The 26,317-nt window shown below is 40.0% G+C and overlaps 3 protein-coding genes across 11 annotated transcripts; 1 reads left to right on the forward strand and 2 right to left on the reverse strand.

The window, feature by feature from the left end:
• The first annotated feature begins 362 nt into the window (after positions 1 to 362).
• scyl3 (SCY1-like, kinase-like 3) lies at positions 363 to 16,852 on the forward strand. 4 transcript variants are annotated; one of them, XM_077583716.1, is made up of 17 exons: positions 363 to 504; positions 6,969 to 7,047; positions 7,122 to 7,196; positions 7,326 to 7,391; positions 11,532 to 11,706; positions 11,799 to 11,984; positions 12,061 to 12,174; positions 12,742 to 12,798; positions 12,882 to 12,984; positions 13,058 to 13,169; positions 13,252 to 13,329; positions 14,559 to 14,698; positions 14,780 to 14,961; positions 15,058 to 15,229; positions 15,300 to 15,452; positions 15,579 to 16,225; positions 16,433 to 16,852. In XM_077583716.1, exons 5-17 carry the CDS (start codon positions 11,542 to 11,544, stop codon positions 16,496 to 16,498), a joined length of 2,175 nt encoding a protein of 724 aa, XP_077439842.1. In that variant the 5' UTR covers positions 363 to 504; positions 6,969 to 7,047; positions 7,122 to 7,196; positions 7,326 to 7,391; positions 11,532 to 11,541; the 3' UTR covers positions 16,499 to 16,852. The 4 variants fall into 4 exon arrangements, with proteins under 4 accessions (XP_077439842.1, XP_077439844.1, XP_077439843.1 ...); XM_077583718.1 differs by lacking the exon at positions 6,969 to 7,047 and having other exon boundaries at positions 397 to 504; XM_077583717.1 differs by lacking the exon at positions 363 to 504 and having other exon boundaries at positions 6,601 to 7,047.
• lpxn (leupaxin) lies at positions 2,863 to 11,886 on the reverse strand. 4 transcript variants are annotated; one of them, XM_077583721.1, is made up of 9 exons: positions 9,147 to 9,194; positions 8,258 to 8,325; positions 7,755 to 7,810; positions 7,343 to 7,433; positions 6,940 to 7,155; positions 5,432 to 5,605; positions 5,261 to 5,342; positions 5,026 to 5,174; positions 2,863 to 3,682 (listed from the first exon to the last, which is right to left on the reverse strand). In XM_077583721.1, exons 1-9 carry the CDS (start codon positions 9,157 to 9,159, stop codon positions 3,416 to 3,418), a joined length of 1,116 nt encoding a protein of 371 aa, XP_077439847.1. In that variant the 5' UTR covers positions 9,160 to 9,194; the 3' UTR covers positions 2,863 to 3,415. The 4 variants fall into 4 exon arrangements, with proteins under 4 accessions (XP_077439847.1, XP_077439846.1, XP_077439845.1 ...); XM_077583720.1 differs by lacking the exon at positions 9,147 to 9,194 and having other exon boundaries at positions 6,940 to 7,128; positions 8,258 to 8,669; XM_077583719.1 differs by lacking the exon at positions 9,147 to 9,194 and having other exon boundaries at positions 8,258 to 8,665.
• firrm (fignl1 interacting regulator of recombination and mitosis) lies at positions 16,793 to 25,977 on the reverse strand. Of its 3 annotated transcripts, none has more exons than XM_077583712.1 (25): positions 25,787 to 25,977; positions 25,476 to 25,584; positions 25,020 to 25,044; positions 24,845 to 24,933; positions 24,669 to 24,773; positions 24,456 to 24,596; positions 24,081 to 24,243; positions 23,897 to 23,981; positions 22,952 to 23,090; positions 22,692 to 22,781; positions 22,560 to 22,624; positions 22,321 to 22,469; positions 21,216 to 21,345; positions 20,920 to 21,106; positions 20,451 to 20,533; positions 19,583 to 19,634; positions 19,093 to 19,182; positions 18,837 to 19,022; positions 18,637 to 18,756; positions 18,465 to 18,560; positions 18,266 to 18,379; positions 18,036 to 18,143; positions 17,879 to 17,959; positions 17,656 to 17,802; positions 16,793 to 17,510 (listed from the first exon to the last, which is right to left on the reverse strand). In XM_077583712.1, exons 2-25 carry the CDS (start codon positions 25,548 to 25,550, stop codon positions 17,283 to 17,285), a joined length of 2,748 nt encoding a protein of 915 aa, XP_077439838.1. In that variant the 5' UTR covers positions 25,551 to 25,584; positions 25,787 to 25,977; the 3' UTR covers positions 16,793 to 17,282. The 3 variants fall into 3 exon arrangements, with proteins under 3 accessions (XP_077439838.1, XP_077439837.1, XP_077439839.1); XM_077583711.1 differs by having other exon boundaries at positions 25,020 to 25,058; positions 25,454 to 25,584; XM_077583713.1 differs by lacking the exon at positions 25,787 to 25,977 and having other exon boundaries at positions 25,020 to 25,057; positions 25,455 to 25,539.
• Positions 25,978 to 26,317: the final 340 nt, after the last annotated feature.

Consider the following 26,317-nt stretch of genomic DNA (forward strand, 5'->3'; position numbering starts at 1 on the left):
GATAGATAGATAGATAGATAGATAGATAGATAGATAGATAGATAGATAGATAGATAGATAGATAGATAGATAGATAGATAGATAGATAGCAATCTTGCTAGCTAACCAGCTAGGCAGCTAAATAGCAATCTAGTTAGGTAGCTATATAGCAATCTAGCTAGCGATGGATGGATGGATAGATGGATGATAGATAGATAGATAGATAGATAGATAGATAGGTAGGTAGCAATCTTGCTAGCTAACCAGCTAGGTAGCTAAATAGCAATCTAGCTAGGTAGCTATATAGCAATCTAGCTAGCGATGGATAGATGGATGATAGATAGATAGATAGATAGATAGATCAGACTCTGACAGTTACAGGCTGTATTGATGGAAAATGTTGTTTCGCAGGATGAGGCGGGACCAGTCGGATGTGACCCATCATGTTTTTTTTTGGAGGCTGGTGGGGTCAGGCGACCATCCTCATTTCGGCTTGGTGAGCAGACACTTTTTACAGGAGTTTGGGTAAGTGGATTGGATTTCAGTTCAAGTAAAGGTTGCAACTGCACCTTCTTGCCCTCCTCACCCTGCGTCCCACAGTGTCCATTACGCCCCCCGACCCCCCCACCATAGCATCTCATGGACCAATGCACCCCCCCCCCCCCCCAACATTTCCTCCTCCGGTTCACTGTTGTAAATGTCACCTGAGTTACACTCTCTCCTCTCTGCACACATGGCCCTTTATTCAGCGGCCTTTTAAAAAGGACCCGCGCTCACATTTCATGTTTGCTCACTTTTACTACGTGTAAGCGAGTCCTCTTTATACCACTTCATTTAGTTGTAAAACAACAGTCACAATTACTTTTTTTTTCTTTACATTTTGTTACATGATATTTTGCTTGTATATCATATTCCAGTTTTGTAGTTTATCATTGGGTTAAAAAAAAAATCTGTCATACTTGTTATAAAGATATAAAAATCCACATATGGAAGCATCAAAAAATAAATTAAATCAATAATTTAGCTAATAAATGAAAATGTTATTATCAAATAATTAAAAATGAATTAGATGTATGTTACTCTTAATGTATATTTTAATTTTCTTCATAATTTCAGAAAATAAATTTACCGGTAAATGTGAAATAATTGCACAAAACTTAACCCACTTATTTCAAATGTTTGTAAATTTTCCCTTAAATTGCCTTCATATGTATTTAATTTATGCATATCATAAAACTACAAAAATGTTCTAGAATTTTGATTTGTATTTATTGTATAAAATATAACCATACACTCTAAAAACAGTTGGGTCAAAAGTAACCCAATTATGGATCAAAAATGGACCGATCCTCTTTATGGGTCAATTTGACCCAATATTTTTACCCAAGGATCTGACCAATATTTATAAGTTGTTTTACACTAAACGACCCATTTTTTAAATCAAAGTTGACCCAAATAGAGAATTTTTGACCCATAATTGGGTTATTTTTGACCCAATTGTTTTTAGAGTGTACATTTAATAATGTTTATTGTATATACATAACACAAACAAGCATTTATATTTTGTATTATAGGCTATATAGTGTTATCAATATAAACATCAAATCTATTAACCCGTATTTTTGGGGGGGATTTTGCAGTTATTTTTATTGTTTGTTTTCATATCCTCCATGTAACTTTGCTCGTATATGCGCAAAAATTAAACCGATTTTGTGGTCTGAAGTCAAGCGGTCGGCTTGTTGGACTTGACTTAACGACGCATTGACACTTCTTCCATGATGCAAAAGCTCATGTGGCGCATACAGACTATAAGAGGAGAGCGACGACAGCATGATTAATGCCCACCTCCGTAAGCACTCACAAAAAAAAACGAGTCTGAGCGAGTGGTCCAGAGAAAAGCCGAAGCAAAGCATTTCATAAGTCCAACAAAAACGAAGCACCATGCAGCTAAAAGATACGACGCTGCGCGGGGTCAACTGCAGGATATTCGTTCGGCGAGTTGGCTTAAAGGCGCCGTGAGGTCACTTTATAAGAAGGTTGTACAAAAGTGACGTTACGCTCATAAAAGTGAAGTTTTCTAGTTTAATGCGAGCACCGTGGCTCCATGTTACTTAGCACTTCTGAAGTTTAACAGACTCGTTTTATTTGCAACTTTCTGTATAAACATATTTGGCTTGGTGGGAAAAGAACCGGACAGGTATTAAACTTGTTTTGACCAATGACCGCAATGGTGTGTTTGAGGACATTGGGAAAATTGAAGATGCAAAAAAAAAAAAAAAAAAGTCTAACATAGTCTTCACATAGACAAATATCATTAATATTCATGTATATATATTTACTTATATGTGTATACAATAATATCTAACTATATTTTAATATGTATCTGTGGCTAGAAAGCAAAGCATAAAGAGTTTCCGTCGTCATTTTTTGTGGTTAAATAACAAATATCACAGTTCAGTATAGTGTGCGTAAAGCCTCAAAACCCGTTACAAGGTTAAAAAAAATTCCGTCGCAGCTGCCAATCATAATTTTTTCGTGATAGTCCCCTTCAGTTGTGCCGAGTTGCATCATTTGCTGTGTGTCCGAACGTAATACCTGTTGTCAATCAGTATACATATTGACTTTTTTTTTTTTTATTGCATTTCGATATTTAAGTGTCTTCAATACTGTAGTTTTTATGTTAACATATAAAAATAAAGTAAAGAATAATTTAAAATGATGGCTATTAACAGCAGATTTCCATGATAAACTTAATAATAATAATAATAATAATAATAAATACAATATTGATTTCCGCAATATTCAAGTAAATTAATTCCACAAAAATAATCTGCTAAAAAGTGGGGCGGCTGGTGAACCACGATATCTCTGGAGTACACAATCTTTTAATTATCAATAAAATTCTTTAATGGAATAACATAAAAGCATGTCAATTAATGATGCCTATTCTGAATAGCCGAAATACAACAGAATGTTCTTTGCAGTTCATAGGAACAAATGAATCATAGCAATCAACAGGTGGTACAATTTTCCTTAAAAAAAAAAAAAAAACAATAACACAAGAGCACTTTGCAGCTGATCCATCTCTCATCACCCAAAGTGAGTTGTTTGAGCGCTGCATTGATGTTTGGGCGCTCCATCTACAGTAAAAAAACGACTTTGTTGACTCGAGCCCCTTCATCAATCTTCCACATGCTTGCTACAAAGGAGTCTGTGTGGGGAATGAAGAGGGAGTCCGCAGGGTGCATGTGTTGCTGTCCAATTGGTCAATCCGTGTCGGAAAAGGAAACTCCGAAAACAAAGAATAAAATTCATTTGAAACATTTATGTGAATGTCAACAGCACACCTTCAAAATCGATGACATGTAAAAGTATCCTCTGGCAAATTTGACCTAAATTCCTTCCTCATTTTCAAATATATATACACATCTAAACATCACACAAGGAGTTTGTTAAAGCACGCCGAGCAGTACGGTCTGCCTTTGTGCTCCTGAAAGATTCCCTGGCTGAGCTGCCGCAAACAGAAGGCGCACACAAAGTGCTCCGGGTGAAACTTGCCGTCCAGAGCCGAGATGCAGCGGCCCACGATGGGCTGACGGCAGCTGCCGCACATCGTGCCCTGGCGCGCGTGGAAGTGCGTCTGGCACAGCGGCCGGCCGTCCAGCTCCATGAAGCGGCCGTCAGCGAATGGCTTCAGACAGTCCTGAAAGGATTTCACAGATAACTTTTCCACGCCTACCAGTTGAAAAACGTACTTGACGTATCTATACGGTATGCCAGTGGCATTAAACGGTTGAATTAATGAATATGTAGATTAACCCCAAAAAAATTTAAAGTACAGATTCTGAAAGCTACAAATATTTTTTTACTGTCAAATTTATACAATACAGTTTTGATTAAAAAAAAGAAAAAAAAAGAAATCTTCTCTACTCCCCATTTTTTTTACATTGGCGAGCTATCATAATAGGTAAAAGGCATGAAATGTTGCTGCGTGCTATGAATAGAAAAAAATAAAATAAAAATTAAAGCCAAATTTAACTGTCAATTATACAATTACAATTTTGACAACTTCACACAAAATAAAAATCTTTGCTCCCTATTTTACAAAGCTAGCTCGCATTAGCTAAGGCTTTTATGCTATCAAAACAATGTGTTCCTATAGGTTTGCTAACTAATTGTAAAAAGAATGAAAACAAAAAATGTCCTAAGTCACTTTTAACTGTAAATTCTGTACAATTAATATTGTGATAACTGCATAATAAAAAAAAAGAAGAATAAAAAAGAAAACTCTGCTCCCTTTTATAAAGCTACCTAGCATTAGCTAAAGTTTTTATGCGATCAAAACAATGTGTTTGTATAGGTTTGCTAACCAATTGTAAATGGACTGAGAAGAAAGAAGAAGAAAAAAATAAATGTTTAAAGCCAATTTTAACTGTCATTTTATATCATTACAATTTTGATACCTTCACACAATAAAAAAAACTCTGCCTATTTTATGAAGCAACCTAGCATTAGCTAAATCTTTTACGCTACCAAAACAATGTGTTCTTATTGGTTTGCTAACTAATTGTAAATGGACTGAAACGTAAACACAATTTTGCTAAATTCATAAATTCAAACAATAATAATTATTATTTTTTTAAATCTCTGCTTCCTATTTTTTTTTCCGCTACCTAGCATTAGCTAAGGCTTCCATGCTATCAAAATAATGTGTTCCCATTTTGTTAACATTGTAAATGGACTATGTATATTGTATATTGTAACTGCTAAAGTAGCACAGATGGAGATTTTTTTTTTCCAACACCAGAAGCTTGTGGTATGAGCTGGCACAAAACACATTTGCCACAAACCATTGTTGGAGCCAATGCCAAGATCTCAATCAATCAAGATCTCAACAGCGGTTGACTTTACTTCTCTCTATTTATGTCTCTTTTTATTTTACAAATCGTACTTTCCTGCCACTGTGAATGGAAGGAGGCAGCGTGGATTTGAGGGAAATGACGATAAGATACAGTAACTATGTACGTGTCAGGATGAGGAGCTCACCGCGCAGACGAAGCACTCGGGATGCCACGTGTCGTTGGCCGCCGTCAGGTAGTTCTCCGTCACTGCCCCCCCACAGCCTGCGCACTTGGGGGCAAAGAGGCGGTAGAAGTCGCCCGAACAATAAGGCTTCCCGTCCTTCTCCAGGAAACCTTTGAACACACGTTAACAACGTCTTCATTTCATTTGCTCCTTTTTTTCCACAAGACCCCTTGCGCAGGTTTCATCATCATTGTACCGTCATCTCCAAAGAAATCTCCGCAGTGTGCACAGAAGAAGTGATCTGGATGCCAAGTCTGGTCCAGAGCTGTCAGGATGTTCTGTAACAACAAATATCAACAAATACTTGAAGTTGGACTTTGTATATGAGTTTATATGTGGCCTGCGATTGGCTGGTGACCACTCGCACCTGCACAATGGGCCCTTTGCAGTAGGCACAGCGTGGAGCGAAGAGCTGCTCGTAGTCGTGCTTGCAGTACGGCCGGCCGGCCCTCTCGAAGTAGCCGGCGGTGCTCAGCTCCGTCTTACACACTGCGCACACAAAGTGCTGCGGGTGCCACATTTCACCCAATGCTGTGATCATCTGAACAAAGCAGCAAAGAAGCAGGGACTTTACACACACACAACGGAAATGCACTTACACACACAACTGGAACGCTCTGACACACACTTCTGAAACACTCTCACACATAAAATACGCTTTCACACTCAAACACGAATATATATATATATATATACTGTATATATATATTACTGAAACACTCTTACACATATAGAAATGTTCCCATACACACTCTCACACATGCAAGTGAAACTCTCACAGGCTTTTAAAACACTAACACTCACTACTGAAATCTTTGAATACACACTACTGAAACACTCACACAGACTACCGAAATGCTCTCACATAAACTAATGAAACACACACTACTGAAACACACATGCAAGTGAAACTCTCACAGGCTTTTAAAACACTAACACTCACTACTGAAATCTTTGAATACACACTACTGAAACACTCACACAGACTACCGAAATGCTCTCACATGTACTTATGAAATGCGCACTACTGAAACACACATGAAAGTGAAACACTCACCCATTTCTAAAACACTCTTTACACTCGCCACTGAACTCTTAATACACACTACTGAAACACTCTCACTGAGAATACTAAAATGCTCTGCCACAAACTACTGAAACATTCTCAACCACGCAACTGAAATGCTCTCACACTCACTATTTTTCCCACTCACTCACTAATGAAATGCTCTCACACATAACTGAAACACTCTCAGGAAGACTACTGAATGTGTTTTCACTCATACATTCTACTGATGTGCTCTCTCTCACACTGCTGAAATATTTTCACTCGCATACACTTACCATACTAAACATTATCACAAACTGTGGAAAAAAATTCTGCCCACTGAAATTACTGACATGCTCTCACAGGAAGGATTTTTTCCACTCATTCACTAATGACATGCTCTCACACATTACTGAAATTACTCAGGCAGACTACTAAAAGTGTTTTCACTCACACCCTACTGAAATTCTCTCGCAATTTTTTATTTATTTTTTGCTTACATACATGACTACAATACCCTAATGCACAGTACTGAAACACTCTCAGGCACAATAATGAAACTCTCATGCACTACTGATGCGCTCTCACACACACTATTGAAACACTCTTACACTGCTGCTGTATTTTTGCTTAAGTATACTACATAAAAGCTCTCACATTAAAGTAGTGATTTATTTTCGTTCGCACACAGGACTGAAATGCTCTCAGACACAGCATTTTAGTAGTGTGTGTGTGAGTGAAAAAGATTTAAGCAGTGAGTGTAAGGGCGTTTCGGTAGTGTGGGTGAGTTGCCTTTGCAGCTTTTGGTTTGTGTCGCCTTCCATTACCTTCCCCACAATAACTTTTTTACATGCAGCACAGAGGCCTTTGGCTGTGGTGTGGACTCCAATATTTTCCAAGTCAGTGGTCAGTCCTCCGAGAAGATCATCAATGCTGTCTGTATCTTTGCTCCCGGATGAAGCCTTTGCGCCGAAATCCCCTTGATCGTCTTTTGTTTTCTTTTCAACAGACTGCTCCTGTAAAAGCGGTGAAGATGCTGCTTCCTAAATGGAGACAGGAGGCCCGACTTGAGTTTGCTCAAAAGGTCAGCTGAGTGATGACGACATGGGGTAGCGTCAGTGTCCATTTTGGAACAATGCTGCCCCCTCTTGATGAGAGTGGTTAAGTTCATCAGATCAGACAGACATTCATTTTCTTCCGTGCATGCTCACAGGAAAATACAACACCCACCTGTGATGCCAGGCTCATCAGATCTTGCAAAATGGAATCCAGTTCTATGGTGGGTGAGTCCTGGGAAGCTGCCTCAGGAGGAGGTGGCCCACTAAAACCCCACAAGAGACCAAAATGTTTAGTTCTGTTTCATCCCTGCTGACCCCCAGAGGCGATGTCTAACAGCACGGGATAGCACAAAATAACATTTGACGCTTTACTTATATGAAGTATATTACTTGAAAAGTGCCTGTAGGCAAGTAAATGTTTTTTTATGATGGCAAAGTTGAACCCTAGAAGAACAAATCAGTTCAATGAATCTCAACGGGAAAAAATAAAAAATAAATACATTTAAAGGAGTGGACCAACATCAGCAAAGGGATTGGGTTCAACTGTGGAGGTTTCGTTTAAACAATATTTAGTGAGTGAACACCTGTAAAGGGTTAGGTTAGATCCCTTTTTAGGTCTAGTGCTCGCTGCAGCTGACACCTGTGGAAAAAGAAGAAAAAATACATCAACAATATATTCGGTTGGTTCTTTTAAATCATAATGTTTCGCTAGCTAGTTTAAAAAAAAAAGTATAGCTAGCTAGCTAACAGCATGTCGAATAACAGCTGATGCGAACGAAGACGCTGACGTTCTTACATCATGGGGGCGGGGCAAGTCATGTGTGTTAGCCACACCCCCAAAAATAGAAAAACTGAAATGGTTAAAAACAATTTAACTCCACAATTAAGTTCTACAAAGTTGTCAGTCTTTGCGTGCTTTATAATGTTTAGAAGCACATCTACAAATTCACTTTACCACATCTTTAATACTAATTAATTATTTTATTATTAAAATAACCCAAGCTACGTGTACCACTTATTTTTCCTCTTCTATCAAGCCCAGATGTTAATTTTAAAAATTGTGATATTGTGGTTAGTTTACAATGACCTCTTTAATGGTTGCATCACTGCCTTCCGAAGCAGTCGGATTGAGGGCTAGCTCCTCCAACAGCAGATCTGAAACATAAAAAAAAAATTCGTTCAAACACTCACTGGGATTCATGCGTACCCATTCAACAAATTCATTCAAGTTGAGCCGGTTGATGTGATTGTGTTTTGCTGTAAAACTCGTCCGGGAGGGCAAAGATGTTTGTGTTATCTGTTTTGAGGTTAATTTGTGCAAAAAGGTTTCCTCGGGAAGTGATGTCATAACATTTTACAGAAGTAAAACTTGCTGAAAGAATTTTGTGTGAAATACGCAAACGTGTCTAATTAACTCAGGCTGGGTGAACCTAAACAGATCTTAATGATGGTAAAAAAAATCTAACAATATGTTTATTATTCTGGAATAACCTCCACAAAATATGATGCAAGCACTCTCACTGTCCATTTTTAATGTTAGTCTTTTAAAGCCATTTTTATTCTTTAGCTTTCATCTCAGGATGAGTCTGCATTGTTTTAGTGTGTCATTGTGTTTACTGATTTTTATGTTGCTATTTATTGTTTTGTTTGTCTTCTTTTTTGCTGTTTTTTTTTTTACTTCTAGTACAGCACTTTGTATGCGGCTGTGCTTGTTTTTAAAGTGCTCTATAAATAAAGTTAATTTGAGTTGAGTGGTGTATAACTGCACTGCACCATACGGAGAGCTGCTGCTAATATTTTTGCCTTTCTTATGTTGCTGAATGTTAAATCATTCTGTAAAGAACAACAAAAACAATGATGCAAATTATCACCCCTCTGACAATTAATTTCACTCGATTGTGAGCATTTGCCTCAGAATCAAAGTCAACTGATTTGTTTGAGATTCACTGGAAATGAGTAGGAAAAAGTTGCCTTACCAAGCTCGTCCATGTTTCTCTCTGAATGAATTTGTGTGAATGTTGTTGTTTTCCACTCTCTGCAACTGCTGTGTTACAAAAGTAACTAACCACAAGCCATATCTTCACTTCCTCTGATGATATTTCTGTCATGTTGCTGAATACAGACTTTTTTTTAACTTAAACTCAGCCATTAAACTCAGCCATTCTAATAGGCACATATTGTGAATGCTATCACAAAAAAGGGACAGTCAGATATTTTGTTTTCAGAAGAGCATAACTGCCTCTGTCAGTTTTGACTGACACAATTAAAAAGTAATAATAATAAATAGCTAATGATTTCGGGGGCGGGGGGGTTGGGGGGTTCTCCATGTCTGAAATTTTTTTTAGTCAACCAAAATACCAAAATAGTTTTATTAAGGAAAACTAACGGGTCTCTTCTAAGTTTTTGTTTGTTTGTTTTTTGTAGGTTTATTCTTGTTTTTCTTCGATAAATTACTTGGGCAAATACGCTGTATAGCCTAATGACTTTTATGTCAACTACTTCCAATTTAACACACTCAAAAAACATGGATTACTTGTTGTGTGGATCTGGCGGTCACGTGACGTTCACAATATGGCACGTGGGCACTTCGACTTCGAATTCAGCCGACAGCAGGGGGCGATGCTGCATAAATGTCAGACTCGTTGGAAGGCTGAAAACGGGTGGATTAATCTGCTTAATTCTTATTCAACGAATACAATATTAATTAGAATACCGTGTTTAGATTAATGGACGCAAATAGACCACAATGCAAAAAGGTTTAGATTTAAAGTACAACATCGTGAACTATTTTTTAAAGCGTGCAGCATAACGTAAAATACTATGTTTTTTTTGTGTGTTTTAATAAGTTCATTAACAACTGAAACTGAACATTAAACAAAATTCTTGGCCACCATATGGCAGAAGTCACTTGCGAAAGCGTCATACCTCACACCACTGGAGTCGAGACCATTAACACTGAAAACAGGGGGAGGTTTATATTTCGTCCAGATTTATTTTATTACCTAAAAAAATACTTAACAGTCAAATTTAATTTTGTTAGTAGATTTTATTATTGCAATTAATTTGTTAAGACGTTCAAAACCAGACATAAATTGGGCAAAAAATTTAATTTCTAAACGTGAATGGCTCACCCCCGTGTCTCATGGTTTCGTCAATACCGGAAATGTACGTGTTTACAGTGCGTTAGCATAGTCGAAATGAACGTCATTCGCTTGCTTTCATTTTTGTAAGCAACAACGTGATCATTTATATTACTCGCGGGAATTAACACATCTCATAAAGCGCCGCATGGTGGTTTGGACGAAATTCGGGCTACGGCGAGTCGTAGCAATGGCCAGCTGGCAAGGCAACTAGCGAGGTTGGCTAACCTCTTCCTCGTTGCCAGCGGAGTCGAGCAAGGTAAATGACGGTCACAATGTGTAGAGAGTTTCATGTGCTTTTCTAGCCCAAGTGACATCCTTTAATGGCGTTTTCAATGGGCGTTTTGAACGTAATCTCCAGTGTTGCCGAACTACGTCTCGGCTCGGGCTTTTCAAGTTTTGAGAGGGGAGGGGGGGGGGGGGGGGGGTTGTGTACGCCGTGTGGATGGGACTTGCAAAAACTAACATTATTACATGCGTGAATGTGGAAAAACTTAAATGAGTATTTTTTAATGGTACAGTATGCGCGTGGTATTATTTTAGTATGATCATTTTAGTAATTTAGGTACTCAAAACTTCTAACATTGTGTTTGGTGAGTATCTAAGTCATTTATCATTTATTTACTAAAAATATTGTGATTGTGATCACATATGCGATTATTATTTCAAAGTCATCTTCCTGAGTATTTTTTATAAGCAATAAATGAACCTGTATTAAAATCAACAGTATCAGATTTATTATACGTAAACGTTTTGGTCTTATAAAATAGGCTTACGCTATAATAAAGGCGAATGAACAATGAAATAATATGAAAGCTTCAGTTGTATATGTTAAATTACTAATCACATGAATTACTTGTAACCTAAGATATTTTGTCTCCCTCCTCTTTAGTGTCCTTTGAGGAAGCCAAGACAAAGGTTTAAAAAAATAAATAAATAAATAATAATAATCCCTTCAAGATTTGGGAACTTACTGTATCTGTTACATCGCCGTTGCATGCAAAGTAGACCACAATTACTTCAATTTTTTTAAGCACTAAACTTGTAAATAACATACATAGATGTATTAAGTAAATAAACAAACAAAGCCTATCTACCAACGGAAATGAAACTGTAAATTGTGACGTCAAACCGGAACAGGGTTTGTCCACCGCATATGATCTGAAACCGACACGACGTCACAGCGTTAAATGTAAAGAGCCCGTTCACGTTCACGTCCAGGTGAGCGGCCATGGGCGCCGAGAGCAGCGCCGTGCGGAGCTGCACGCCGGAGGAGCCTCTCCTGAGTCTGCCCTTCGGTCTCACCATGTTCTCGGCTGTGCTGCAGGACGGAAGGGCCGCTTCCGTGTTTGTGCACAAGCGCGGCAATGAAGATAAGGTCAATAAAGCAGCTAAGGTATGTTTAATTTAAAAAGAATGTCCAGCAACCCGTTTCAGCTGTTGAACCCGTGATTATGGTGCTAGTCATACCTTTTGAATCCACTGCAGCACCTGAAGACCTTGAGGCACCCGTGCCTGCTGCGCTTCCTGTCCTGCTCGGTGCAGGACGGCAGCATCCACCTGGTGACGGAGCGCGTCAAGCCTCTGGAGCTGCTGCTGGACGGGCTCCCCCCCGAAGAGATCTGCGCGGGAATCTACGACCTCCTGCAGGCAATCGTCTTTCTGCACGAGAGGGTGAGCTGGCCACAAAATTGCAAAAAAAAAAAAAAAAAGTGGAATGTTTGCTAACCTGTCGTCTTGAACCCGCCAGGGGAAATCGAGCCACAACAACGTGTGCATCTCGTCTGTGTTTGTCAGTGAAGACGGACATTGGAAACTGGGAGGGATGGAGACGGTCTGCAAGTTCTCGGAAGCAACTCCAGAGGTAGGATGACATTGCTTAACCCTGGAGAACCCAAGAACCCTTTTCTTCTTTGGAAATTTATGAATTATACATTAAATGACTGCTAAAAGTTCACTGAACACCAAAATATATGTTTTTTCAATTTTAACCCTTTATTCCCTAATTTAGGATTAGGGCGAAATTTGACCCTTTGGGATTTAGGGGTATCATTTCGAAAAATCTGAATAACAAAAACTGTCAGTAAACCATTTAGAATTTAAGAAAATAATCAATCAAATACACAGCTACATTGAACAATATAATTTTTTTGTTTTATTTGTTGCATTTTAGAACTGGATTTTGAATGTACAAACAAAATCACTGCTGGAAAAAAAAGAAGGTCTTTGTTATTTGAGTATCAGAATTTATAGGGGCCAAATTTGACCCCGTGGGTTCTCCAGGGTTAAATTGGACATCTTAGAAGCAAAAAAAAAAAAAAAAAAAGACTCCGTGACTGCTTATAACTCCGAATTTTTGCGTGCTGCCTACGTCAGAAAATATTTCTCACTGGAAACCGTTCAGATTTAACGCTGATGTTCTTTTCGTCAGTTTCTTGTCAGCATTCAGAGCGTGAGAGACGCCAGCTGCGTTCCACCAGAGGAGCAGGTCAGCAAATCAAACACCCATTTCATTGTCACAATGACAGAGACTTTTTTTTTTTTTGGTGCTAAAAAAAATGTTGTTTTCAGGCAGAGGGCTTTAAAATGCTTCCAGATAAACACGCACACTCTCGGGACTGTTACTCTTTCGGCTCCATGCTCGAGGCCCTCCTGCCGCTCTTGAACGGTTACGGTGAGTCAAGTCAAGTCACGTTTTATTCAAAAATGTGACATACGTCTTATGGTCAAGGCGGCTTTTCATCCAGTGTCGCAGGAGCTGTCCGACAGTCTGAAAAAGACGCTGCAGGTGGGCCCGCTGAACTCTGACCCCTCTCGTAGGCCCGCCCTCAGCTCCCTGCTGACTCATGATTTTTTCAGGTGGGCTCGCGGTCGCGAAGCCGTCGGCTTGCCGAGATGATGTTTGTTTTGAACGCCGCACGCTTTTGTTTCTTGTGCGCAGGAACGACTTTCTGGAAGTGATGAACTTTCTGAACCGCCTCACGCTCAAGACGGAGGAAGAGAAAAACGAGTTCTTCAAGTGAGGAGCGAAAGATGATTTAAAGGGCTTGAAATTGGTCAGTCTTGTGGCGAGGTGGTCTGCCTCGCAGTTGAGGGGCGGGGTTTGAATCTCAGCTCCGCACTTCCTGTGTGGAGATTTCAAAAACAAGCATATTGGCTTAATTTAGATGAAATTGATCATTGGTTTAAATGTGGCTTGTTGGGCCAAGTCAGGGGTGGGCAAACTACGGTCCGCGGGCCACTTGTAGTCGACTCTGTTAATATAATTTGGGCCGTCGGGCATTTACATGATCAAGGGCCCTGCGCTAGATTTTATTTATTAGAATTAGAATTATGTATTATTTCTATTCACTAATTTCCTTTGTTTTGAACATTTTTACATACAATATGTATTTAATCATTTTTATTTTTTTAATAAATATTTGGTTTATAAATGAGGATAACATTAATTAAAAATAATATCATTTAAAATTTAGCATCCTGGATTGGCTAGCAGCCAGTTTTTTTTAACCCCAAAAAGTCTCCCATAAAGAAAAAAAATACTGAATTATTTATTTTTAAATTCTGCAAAAATAGGCAAATTGGAGGTATGCTGTGCTTATTGATAATTAAATACGTAATGTGTAAATTGAGTCATTATGAATAATAACATTTGATATGTCAAGTCATCTATAATTCATATAGTTTAAAAAACTGTTTGACATGTGTTGTACATTAAAAAATAGTTTGACTCAATTACAGATAATCATGATCGGATTTTAAAAATGCACATGAATTTATTTTAATTAAAATAATCTTAAGTATTTTTGATACACATATTTACCACCCCCACACTTTTTTTTTTCTACCTTACCTTCTAATTATCTGGCCCGGTTTCCCATTTCAAAAATCAAATGAAGCCCTTGAACAAAAAAAAAAATTGCCCACCCTTGTCTAAGTTCAGGTTTGTACACCGTCTCCAAACTGTGAAGCAGACATGCTAACCACTATGACACAGTGCTGCCCTGAAAAAATACAGTCCAAAGTATCTCACAAAAGTGAGCACACCCTTCACATTTGTGCAGATATTTACTTATATAATTTCATGGGACAACACTGAAGAAATGGCATTTTCACTTAGGGGTGTACTCACTTTTGTTTATCTTTTTGTTTCGGTATTAATGGCTGTATATTGCATTTCTTCAAAAAAAAAGATATATTTGAATATCTGCATAAACACGACCGGTGAGATACTGTATGTTTGTGCAGGTTTCTTCTCGACAGAGTCCAGAGCCTCCCCGAGGAGCTCACCGCTGCACGCCTCGTCCCCAAACTCCTCAACTCGCTGGTGTTTGCCGAGCCGATGGCGGTTAAAAGTTTTCTGCCGCATCTCCTAAAGCCAAAGAAGGGTACGACAAAAGAAAAGAGGCAGACGTGACACTCCCGCAAACCCGCTCCCTAAAATCTTCTCTCGTCGTGTTCTGGGCCAGATTCCACTTGCGGTGAAGAATGCCTGCTGTCCGGGACCCTGTACCGCAAGCACGTCGTCCCGCAGCTCCTCAAGCTCTTCAAGGTCAACGAGGAGCACGTGCGGATGGTGTTACTGGCGCACATCCATATCTACGCTCAGTTCTTCTCCCACGAGGAGCTGAAGATTCAGATCCTACCTCAGGTATGCGCCGACCTTCCTTTTGCACATGGCCAGACTTGAACCCAATAGAGCATGCATTTTATTATTGCAAGTGTTTTTTTTTTTTTTTCTTTGTAGGTTTTGCTGGGATTGAGAGACACCAACGACGCTTTGGTCGCCATGACGCTGCAGAGTCTGGCCGTGTTGGTGCCTTTGCTCGGGGCTCAGGTGGTGGTGGGAGGGGAGAGAACGAAGGTCTTTAAACGCTCCACTCCCAAGTTCAGCAGGTCGGCGGAGGCCACGCCAGAAAGTAAGTCCAACACGAATAAGACTTTCGGGATGCCAGTTCTGGAGGCTGATTGTTTATTTTGTGATTGTAGCGTCACCCGTGCACATCATGGGAGGTTCGTTCCCGCAGATGGAGCAGCCGTCCAAGGTTTTGAATTTGTTCCCCAGACCGCCTGAGGACAACTCGGGGCGATTCATAGGGAGAAGGGAGATTTCAAGAAACTACACACTGGAACCGACATTGGGTAGGACAACTGAAGTGGTGATGCGAGCAAATGTTGATTTCTTGTCAGGGTTCGTTCAAGGTCCTTCACAAACCTTCGCCTCTTAGTGGGCATAAAGACTAACAGGGCGGCGTCTTTGCATTGCAGGTGTCAGCAAACCCACGTTTCTCCCCTTAAATGGCTTCCATCCGCACGGCGACACCAACTCTTCCAGCTCCGAGGAGGCAGCGCACTCACCCAAAGGCCGCGGGGAGGACTGGCCCGACTGGAGCGATCCAGATGAGGGCGGGGAGCGAAAGAGCCAGCCGGTCCAGATCCTCATCAAAGCCTCGGATGCGGCCCAAAAACACCAGACTGTAGAAGCTGAAGAAGAACCTTGGGATGACTTTGAGGACACGGAAACCGCCTCCGAGGCCTCTCCGGTTGTGTTCACGACGCGTCCCGGACAACAAACCACTGAGCCACTAAGACCCGGAGCTTCCAAAGCGCTCAAATTGAGCTCAGCGGTGCGACCGGCCAATCAAGCCCCAATGGACCCCAAGCCCGCCGGGCCGCAGAAGCGCGAGGGTACGGGAGGCCTCGGGGAGGAGTTCACCATCAAGGTGAAGAAGAAGCAGCAGCAAGAAGTGGACCCAGAGCTGGATTTGTTTGCCGACATGGTGCCGGACATCAAGTTGTCCTCTTCGGCTCTGCTCATACTGAGCGCCAGCGGCGATGCCGGGCCGACGACGCAAGACGCTGCTATCGACACAACGATGCTGTCGGCCAAGTTTGCTGCTACCAGTGTGACTGAGGTGAGTGGACAACATGGCGTCCCTTGGTACACGTTCCAAAAACATGCATTTTAAATTGATTGAAGAACCGTCAGGTGAATAAATCCGATGGGATGTGCACCATTTTACAGGATAAGCAGTGTACAAAATAGATTAGATGTTGAGCTGAAAATGATTTGATAGAAACAAATTACTGGCCACCACTGAAAATGTCTTTCTGTATCGCAGGCCGAAGCAGACGGTTGGGGTGATGGGGACGACCTCAACTGGGAGGATGAAAATGGTTGGGGGTGATTTTTACCAACACTCCTACAAAAAAAAAAAGAAGGAAGAAATCCCATGAGATCTACCAACTCAGATTTTCGACTTGCCTTTTGTTTATTCAACTGGAAGGAATCAATGCTGATCAGACAGACGGGTGGATGATGTGGATGATGTTAATGAAGCCATTCTTAATTGCTTGCCAACTGACACGGATGATGCTGACACAACATGCGATGGAAAAACTGTGTTATGTGCCAACTTCTTTAAGGGCACGTGAGGATCTGGATCGCGTGGCAAGTTTGATGCCCAGATTTGTTGCACTTTAGATGAATGTGAAGTATGCGTTAGATTAATTTATTAGCGGCTTTTTTTGGGGGGGGGGGGGTGCTGGTGAAATAAAGCGTTTACTGTACAGAAACCTGATTTAATGTCTCTTTTTGGGCCTATTAAAATGTTTAGCTTTGCTAACACATGCATGGAATGTTGGAAACAACACATAACACTTTAAGGTGTAATGGAATTTGTTCAATTAGTTGTAATATTCAAAAAAAAATTAAGTCAAATACATAACCAGTAAAGCTATACCAGTTTCACTTTTTCCGTTGACCAACTGAAGTGTTCCATAATATTCTAATGTACTGAGATGCACCTGTATACAATTGTGTAAATGAGAGAAAACTGGCATATAATTATCTCAGACCTTAATATAACTTTAAAATAAAAGAGTATTTTGTTCTTTTCAAACATTTAATCAACATCAGTCAAGACTGATAAATATTAAAAAAAAAAAAAAAAAAAGAATATACAAAAAAGGTTATGTGGACTTGCTTGTGGATATGGCTGAGCTGATGTCATTCAGAAGCGACTGCAGCTCTTGTAGTCTGGATGGCAGCCGCGAAGGAGGAGGACGAGGAAGCTCCCGCGTGTCCCCTTTGCCTGTCACGAGCGCATGGAGGTCCCTCAGGGCAGTCTCGGCCGCCTGCAGGTTGCGGCCGTACTCGTCGTCTGCGTCGTTCTCTTGCCGGGCTCGCTTGGCTTGCGGCTAAGCAATAAACGGGGCAAAAAGCCATCGTTTTAAAGAAAATACTAAAACATTTTCATTTCCAAATTTTGATGTAGATTTATTTATTTTGAAACAAAATATGCTTACCAAACAAAAAGGCTTCAACAATGTACATGTTACAAACCTCTGAATGAGTCACAGATGGAGCAGGGAGTTCCATGGGAATCTGTTTTGGGGTCAGAAGCCTCTGATTGTGTTGCTGTAAAACAGTCTTCTCCGCCTGGATTCTTTCTAGCCGCGCCTCCTTGACTTCTTCCGGCGTATTAACAATCTACAACATAACACGGTGCCATTTCCTATCCAGCCATTTTTAAGAGATGTCACTGGCAAATGTTGACTTTCCTTACCTTGCTCAGAAAATTCACCACTTTGCTTTTGGTTTCTTCCACACTTAAACTGTAGGAAATGACATCTTCGTGGCTTGTGACCTTAAACATCAACAGGTGTGATTGGTAAAACAGGTGAGTTGTAACCCAATAGTATTAATGCAGCTCTTTGCCGTACCTCCGCAAAATGAGCAAAAGCCTCCAAGGCGTGCTGATGGAGCAGCCAGGAGGAACTTTGTGCTAACAGCGCTCCAAACAGGCCGCTCAATCTGGGAACAATTTCACTCTGGAGGCAAAACACAAAAGTACAACAACAAGTTTGACACAATTGTATTGAAATAATTATTCAATCCAGTACTGTGATTGGCTAGAATCACATCCAGCGTTTTGATTGGTTGGAGTCACTACCTGGTTGTCAGGTGGGATAAAAATATTCCCTAGTGATGAAAGAAAATCCAGTGCGGCAAGCTGCAGCTCATCTGCACACTTCTGAGACACGACAGCGTCTACACACACCAGGGCCTACAACACACACACACAAACAGAAACGACATTAAACAAAATCTCCACTAAGTGCTCAATATTTAAATCTTAAACGTACACGCACCTGAATGATGATAGAAGGGTCCACGTTTTTGACTAAGAGAGCCGTTATTGACAAAAGGAGCTGCAGCGTGATGTGCAGCACGTGATGGGTCTGCACCTGCACAATAAAGACGCGTTGCCGGTAAATTTCAATTCAGGTCATCTCCAAACTTTTATGTGTGTGTGTGTGTGACCTGATGTGCTGTCATTCTCTGCCACAGTTGTGCGACTGTCCTCGAGGCAGATGACAGGCACCGTTCCTCAATAGTTGACTTTCCTTGGACCGCCACTAGGAGGCACTGTAACACCGCATTCTGGAAACGACACCACTACTATGTAGACCCCTCATTGTGGGATGAATGTTTACAATGTTGGACTCTCATTATTGTATTACCACTTTTCCCACTTGGCCCAGTTTGTAGCCTCCGCTCTGCCAGTCGGTCACAACTTTTTGAGCCAAAGCGATGATGTCCTCCGCCACGCGTTGACGGGCGTCGTCTGAAAGCGCTCTGAGGAGGATGTGGCGCCATATCGGGAGATTATCAGGCTCAGATGGAGGGAAACGTGCCAGGAAATCCATCTAGGTTCAAAAATATATTTTAGAACCAGGATGAGGCGAGATTACTGCACAGTATGCGGATACTGCTAACCTGGTGGTTGGGCGTCATGAGGAAAAGCATGCGTCTGAGTAGTAAACCCAGGTGGGACTTCTGGTAGCACTCGGACGAGCAGGTTTTCACCTGAGGAGGCAGAAGTGAAGAGAAGGGTGCTCACATGTCGCGTGAACAACCAGAGGGGGGTTCTGAGATCGGCTGCAAATGCGTCAGATGGCTGAATTGACGGGATTATGGAAAAGGTGTCATCAATCGTCACCTCAGTCGGGGTCCGCACCCTGATTCATAACCCGCAGAGATATTATGGGATTTAGAGTTATTTTAGCTCCATACAGAACTGCAGCACACTGAGAGGTGCTTAATACTTATTTCTTTAAATTAGCTCGTGTACGGCATATCATACATATGAGGCTTATATGTCAGTGTGTGATGCTGTTTGATGTTTGTTTTTCTGCTTCTTTGGGCAACCCCCCCCCCCAAAAAAAAACTCCATAAATTGGGCCAGGGGGTCCTGTAGAATACCCACCAGGTGAGCAATGAGGAGGACATGATGCAGGCAAAGTTCTGCTGTTCCGTACCTAAAAAAAATCAGTCAAATACATAGAAAGTAGAAATATTAAACAATAAAAAAAATAATAATGTGGTCATGTGATTGACAGTATGTGACTGGTAGCATCCCTTTAGCCCAATAGCATTGTAGCCTAAGTCGTATTTCAACGTTTTCAGAAAATAAAAAAACTTTTTAGCAAAACACATTGGTACAGGGATGTGATTTGACCAAAGTGAAATTATCTGAAAATTTAGCCGGGGGTCTGGGGGGGTTGAAGACGGGTTTTCAGCTCATGGGTTTTCCGTGTTTTTAAGCACTTTCAATGCACTCACATGACAAAGAAATAGACAAAACAACAGCATAAATTTTCAATGTATATTGAACTATCCCATATAAAATGGCAGTTTTAGTCAACTCAAAATCAGTCACATTCAAAAACATTGGACTGCCTTTGCTTTTAAAAACTATCACTGAGAATATCATCATATCTAACTAATGTGATTACTAAGTTAACACATAAATAATGTTGAAGAGTTCAAATTTCATGAACAAATAATTGTATCATGACCAAATGAAAAGTAACTCATATTAGAGCATACCACAAATGTCTTTGTTATAGCAGAAGATGTTATCTGTCGGAGTCATGTGCATACACAATGAACTACTAAAAAAATAAAAAATAAAAAAATAAATCGGAAATTTTTTTTGGGGGGGGGAGATAAAAAAAAGCGGAATTCCGCGAATTAGCGGAAAAATCACATCCCTGTTGGTATTTATTTATTTATTTTTTTACATTTGCACGTCTTCATAAAAAGAGTCATGAATGTCAAGAAGTCTTCCTCACCTCGCGGTGAAGCACCACACATCCGTGGCCAACAGAGCAGTCTGTGTGTCAGCCTGCAGCGTGGCCTCAAACAAGCACCGCTCCTGAGTAGGGAAATAAAAGAATAACAATGAGAAAAAAAGGGGAAGGGGGGGGGGGGGACTGGACACATTGAAAACGGAGAAAGTTGTTATCACGAAATGAGGTGAAAGCAGACAAAATGAAAGTGGAAGCGTTTCTTGTATTGAATGAGAGGAAATTCCTCCACCAGGAGACGAAATGAGATTAGAGTAAAAAAACAAACACCAGATTTCACAGTTAACTTAAAAGTGAAAATTACTCACACAGGTCATTTGAAATGTGCTGGAATTATGTTTACTTCAACATACGACTAGCTAACAAACCACATTTAGCCACTGGCTAACGAGTGAGTATGCCCTTAAATTTGTGGGTTTTTTTTATTTTTTTAATGAGTCCAGGTCAAACTCACCAGAACAGGGAAGTATACTGGCGCAAGAACAGCGACGCTGGCGCAGAGGCGCACACACACGTGATGGTGCAGAGACACCTGCACTTGTGCCTGCCCTTTCGTCATCACCCCCGGCAACAACACGGGCAGCTTCCGCTCGGCATAACAACGTTGGAAGCTACAAAAGACCGCCTGATACAGAGGAAACCTGGAAGAAACATTTTTTTAATCGATCCTTCCACTCCTCTCTGTGTCGAGATGCAACTTCAATAATCATCAATTTGCAAAGGTCACAATGTCAAATGCTGCAACATTACCTGGGTGTTTCCTCTGAAAACTGACTGCCGGAGAGCCAAAGCTGCAGCACCTCCTCAGGTTGGGAGGCCAACTGATCCAGCACGTTTGCCAGCAAAAGGCACTGAGGAAGTTCATGCTGCGGACTTAAGCCTGTGTGTAAAAGTCCAAGTGTTCATTAGCGGATAGTATTTTAACATAATTTAAAAAATATATATATATAATAAATTGTAAAAAAAAAATAATACCGGTAATAGTTTTTCTGCAACTAACGGGGAATTTGTGAATAGGTGAACTCATACATGCCCAAATGTGAATATACACGTGTTCATTGTATTAATAAGTCAGTCAACATGGTGGCATGCATTTGTGATGCACTGCTCGAATTATATAAAAATCATGTATAATGTATTTGAAATGTGCAAATACTGTATTCAAAATTAATTTTAGATATTACTTACACTTACAATATTTACAATGAAAAGTATTAAAATGTCTATTTTAAAATGTTATTTAATTTTGTATTTTACATTCAATGTATTATCTCACCCTTTACAACAAAACATATTTGGAAAAATATGTTTTATTTAAAAAATATGTACTGCTGTATTTGCTTTTAATAGCACTAAATTAACAATAAAACAAAAATAAAGACTATTCATTCATTTATAGCATATTTAAAATGTGTACTTTGGTATTGGTATTTCAAATGAAAAATGCTTCTGGAAACGGTATAAAAGTAAGTTTTGGCACACTATTGTGCCACGGGATCATCTGGGAAATCACGTAATTTGTCAGAAAATTATTATTTATCAATTACAAATATATCTTGGTTCATCTGTCTATGCCAGCAACATATCGTGACAGGCATAACAATTAAATGCTCTTCCATTAGACTAAAGGAAGTCCAATAAGCCTGTGTATCGCCATGTTGTCATTCATACAACAACAAAAAGTAATGGCTTCCAGTAAGAGACTAAATTGAGACAATATCATAATTATTTCAGTATTCATACTGCTTTTTTAGCATTTTTGCCATGGGATTTTTTCTGGTGTAAACTGGGGTTGGAAGACACTCGTTTTAGGGAAGCCATCGCCAAAATTTGCGAATTTTAACACCAAACTTACGCGGGTCTTCTTGCAAGACGACTTCGGCAAACGGCCTGAGAGGCAAGAGCTGAAAAACAAGCGCATCCATGGGAACAACGGCCGCCGCGGTCAGCTCCTCGGAAAGAGTCGGGGGCAACGCTGGGGCACACAAGCTGGGCGGGAATTTACTGAAAGATAGTGACACATTTCCACAGTTCTCAAACGTGCCAAGACAAATACAACATCTGTTGTCGTAATGTCAACCAGATCTCATGTACCTGATAATCTGGAGGTACGTTTGATGAAAGCGTCTGCAAGACTTTGTTAGGAAAGCTTTGAATTCCTGTTAAAAGAGCGAGGGCGTCAATGTCGAAGAGGATTACATGACAAGATGTTTTGTTTTTTCAAACCTTTATGTAATGAACCAAAGTGTTGGCAAAAAATCTGCACATCTTGGCAGTTTTCTGGAACAGCTTGTGTTCCGCGCTCTGTGTTGCCTCCTAGCAAAACAGACAAAACGGTTGATAAAGATGCATTTGAGACCTTTGACTTGAAAATACCTTATACAATAAAAAAATACATCAAGCGAGGGGATTACCGCAGGAAGTGGAAGCCATTATTCTATAAGTGGGATACAGTTGTGCTGATTGGCAAGCATGCAGCCACCAACCTGCAGAGCGGCCTGCTTTATCTGCTCGGCCAGATCCACGGCGGCGTGGAAGGAAACCAGCAGGTTGTCGCACAGGCTGGCGCTGATGTCGCCGTGATGCAGATGCTCCTCCACCAGCGGCTGGTACTTGAGAGTCTGTCTGAGCATTTTGAAAAATAATCTCATTCGCATTTTTTTCCTTCTCATTATTGCGATTTAATATGATGGGTTTTTTTTAAACACAAATAATAAATTAATCAGCAATGCAATAATGAATGACAGATTTATTACATATACATTTTGGGGATATTTCAACTAAAACAAATGATCTAAAGTGTATTTTTTGTATTCCGCATTTATATTCACAATATTTACACAAAACAAATCATTATTGGGGAAGTCAACCCAAAAAAGTATTTATAATAATATGTTCTATGCAGGCCCACTTGTCTAAACATTGTATTCTGATTAATATTACATTTGTGGAATATGATTTAAGCAGAAAAATCCACCTATTTGTACCCGTCTCTGGGGGCGGCAATTTTGACACATTTTCGATTGAAAATTATATCACAGTTGATCAGGGTTCAGGTAACGACCAATCATGGCTCAGCTTGCGAACGTCACATGACAAAATTCACAAAACAAATGAGCTGTGATTGGTCGCATTACCTGAGCAACTGTGATGTCATTTTCAGTCGAAAGCAAATTGCAAGATGGCCGCACCCGAAGTTGGACAGAAACACGTTGTTGTTTTTTAAATGTACATTTTTATGTTTTTTATAATTTAATTTATTTTAAATTGTTACTAAAGTAAAATTTGTTATTTACATTTAAAATATTTAATGAAGACCTTTAAATCGATATTCTAATAACATTACATTTCCACCCCTTGTTTAATATTTACATCTATTAATTATGCATTTCGGAGTTTGAGTCAACATGATGAGTATTTGTGGCACTGACTTGATGAGAAACTTCCACGTGTTTGCATTCAGCGCCATGTCCAGGTTCGAGATCACCGAGCAAATGTCCAGCAGACTGTGAATTACTAAGGGAGATTATGAAAACAAAACATGACATGAATTTCAAAGGTAAATAAGCTTGATAATGGAAATGGCGCAGAGGTCATCTCCTCAACTGGTACAACCTATGACAATGTCAGACACCTCCTCTTCAGAGGCGCTGTTTTCAAGGGACAGCCTGTCCAGGAGTTCCAACAGGGCTTTGTGGAGGGCGTAGGCCTCCTTGAAGAGGCTCTGCAGAAGGTCAGCCACCAGCGATAGACGGCCGCAGTAGACCACCTCACTCTCCTGTTGACGATATGCCAAGAAATTTCATTTCAATAGATCGTCTCTATTATTAGATCGTTCCATTTCGGCTGTGCAATGATGTATTGGTTTCATATAAATAACTGTAGCGAGTTGAGGGCTTTTGCAAGTTGTGTCAAAACCACAGCTTTGTTTTACCATGACAACTACTGAAAGTATTGGAATCCATTATCTATAGAACTGAAGAGACTCACCTTACAGTGCTGGAAAGTGTCTCGCAGAACCTTCAGGATGCATGATGGTAAAGTGCGGATAGACATGAGGTCCGGGACCTCATCGTACGTGCAGACGTGACGCACACATGCAGACAGTGCATCAATGATCTGCATCAGTGACTGAAAATAAAGTCTTATCAATATAGACAAACATAATCACTGTGTCTGAAAAATAAAGATGTGGTAATCTACCTTCAGGATGTTCCTCAGTAAGGAACACAGTTCTGTGTTTTGACTGGACAAGCCTCCAACTTGGATTGAAAGTTCCTTCATCATACTGTCAAACATGGTCGCCGCCTGGAGATACAATAAAGACAGTCAAAAACAGGCAAGTAGAATTATGGGGTGCAAACGTGTGTTTTTTTTACCTTTGGTAAAATTTTGGAGAAGCATTCCTTTTCCAGGTCTGATACAGCAACGTGAGGGAGGAACATGTCTGTTATTATCTTCAGTACACCTAGCGGGAAGTTGGGAGAAAAAAATCCACAATGATAAAATTGATCAAATATAATTAGTTATTGAAAATAAGTCAATTTAACTTACGTATATGATCATCCCAGGCCTCAGTCTTGTGATGGAAAGTGTGTGATCAGTTAAAGAACATCACAGCACAGTATAATGGTAACAATGAGCTAGTATTAATTTACTCGTGATCCATGAGCACAGCTGTCCATTGACAGATAATATTGAGTATTTTAAAACTTCCCCCACCTATGTTTGTTTATTTTAATTACAGCACTGTACTGAAAAAAATATCAATGACTTTATCAGCGACTAGTCGACATCGACTTTCATCACATTGGAATCTATTTAAAAAACGATCTTGGGCATCCCATAAGTGAAGGCTCTTCTCAAATGGGTGGTGGTTTACTGTACAGTTCTTTCAAAGCATACAGAAAGTCATAAAGCTGGATATCTACTTGTTTAAATGTCAATTTTATGGGCAGTTACATGACAAGAGAGGACCGAGAAGGATATGGTAAGTTTGGGCAGGACAACCTTGAGCTCCCGGCGGCAGGTTTCCTGGCTCCACTGCACCACCTCGTCCAGGAGAGAAGTGTTGGTCTGAGACATGATGTCGCCAATCTATCGGAGGAGATCGGACATGCTGTCCGAACGACACTTAGTCAACAATAAGTGAGTCACGTTAGTCGTGACTCGTGAGTCAGCTCGTAAAGTTCAGACAACAACATGTGTACTTTCACTGAAGTCTTTAAAGGGGGGTTTACGTGGCTAAGCTACTTTGAGCTAACGCTATTCCCACTGTTTTTATTGTAGCACCTTAGCATAGCATCGTCGTTATTACTTACAGACTTATGGCGAACTTCTGTGGTGAACTTCTGTCGTCATTCTCATGTCTGGCACCAGTCACTTCACTATTCTTGTTAAATCGTTCCACCTCACTATATAACAATTACATGTTTAAATTATTCCTTTTCGACCGTAGAAGTTGTGAAGTTTAACAAGATAGCCACTTTCATGTCTCGCGCGTCAGAGCTCGAACCGGATGTGACGTCACGTACATTGTTTTTTTTTTCTTTGGCATAATGCAGTTTGTTTCTTTCGTCATCTTCATTTTCTTTACTAAAATTACTAATTAGATTTTTTTTAAATAATATGTTTCTGTTCCAACAAATTATTTAATTATTACAAATTTTTATAAAATTTAATACATTTTAATCAAATATGGCTTTGTATTTCTCTAAATATTTGTTTGGACACTGGTTTCAAAAAGTTAAGTTTAAGTTTAAGTTTGACGTTCAGGGAAAAAAATCCACCTTTTGCTGAAAAATTTCTAAATGTTTCTACTATATATATATATATATATATATATATATATA

Source organism: Vanacampus margaritifer, chromosome 13, assembly GCF_051991255.1.
Source record: "Vanacampus margaritifer isolate UIUO_Vmar chromosome 13, RoL_Vmar_1.0, whole genome shotgun sequence".
Taxonomy (NCBI): Eukaryota; Metazoa; Chordata; class Actinopteri; order Syngnathiformes; family Syngnathidae; genus Vanacampus; species Vanacampus margaritifer.

What these genes read in the sequence shown, in the direction of transcription:
- lpxn (XM_077583719.1), bottom strand. Translation starts at nt 8,518, where the DNA reads ATGACATCACTTCCCGAGGAAACCTTTTTGCACAAATTAACCTCAAAA. An exon ending in AAAAAGTTATTGTGGGGAAG is followed by an intron (nt 5,606 to 6,939) that starts GTAATGGAAGGC and finishes TGCTTTGTTCAG; the next exon opens with ATGATCACAGCATTGGGTGA. An exon ending in GCAAAGGGCCCATTGTGCAG is followed by an intron (nt 5,343 to 5,431) that starts GTGCGAGTGGTC and finishes TTGTTGTTACAG; the next exon opens with AACATCCTGACAGCTCTGGA.
- scyl3 (XM_077583716.1), top strand. Translation starts at nt 11,542, where the DNA reads ATGGGCGCCGAGAGCAGCGCCGTGCGGAGCTGCACGCCGGAGGAGCCT. An exon ending in AGATTCAGATCCTACCTCAG is followed by an intron (nt 14,962 to 15,057) that starts GTATGCGCCGAC and finishes TTTTCTTTGTAG; the next exon opens with GTTTTGCTGGGATTGAGAGA. An exon ending in CTGCTACCAGTGTGACTGAG is followed by an intron (nt 16,226 to 16,432) that starts GTGAGTGGACAA and finishes TCTGTATCGCAG; the next exon opens with GCCGAAGCAGACGGTTGGGG.
- firrm (XM_077583711.1), bottom strand. Translation starts at nt 25,550, where the DNA reads ATGTCTCAGACCAACACTTCTCTCCTGGACGAGGTGGTGCAGTGGAGC. An exon ending in CGTCTTGCAAGAAGACCCGC is followed by an intron (nt 21,346 to 22,320) that starts GTAAGTTTGGTG and finishes TTTTACACACAG; the next exon opens with GCTTAAGTCCGCAGCATGAA. An exon ending in CATCTGTGACTCATTCAGAG is followed by an intron (nt 17,511 to 17,655) that starts GTTTGTAACATG and finishes TTTATTGCTTAG; the next exon opens with CCGCAAGCCAAGCGAGCCCG.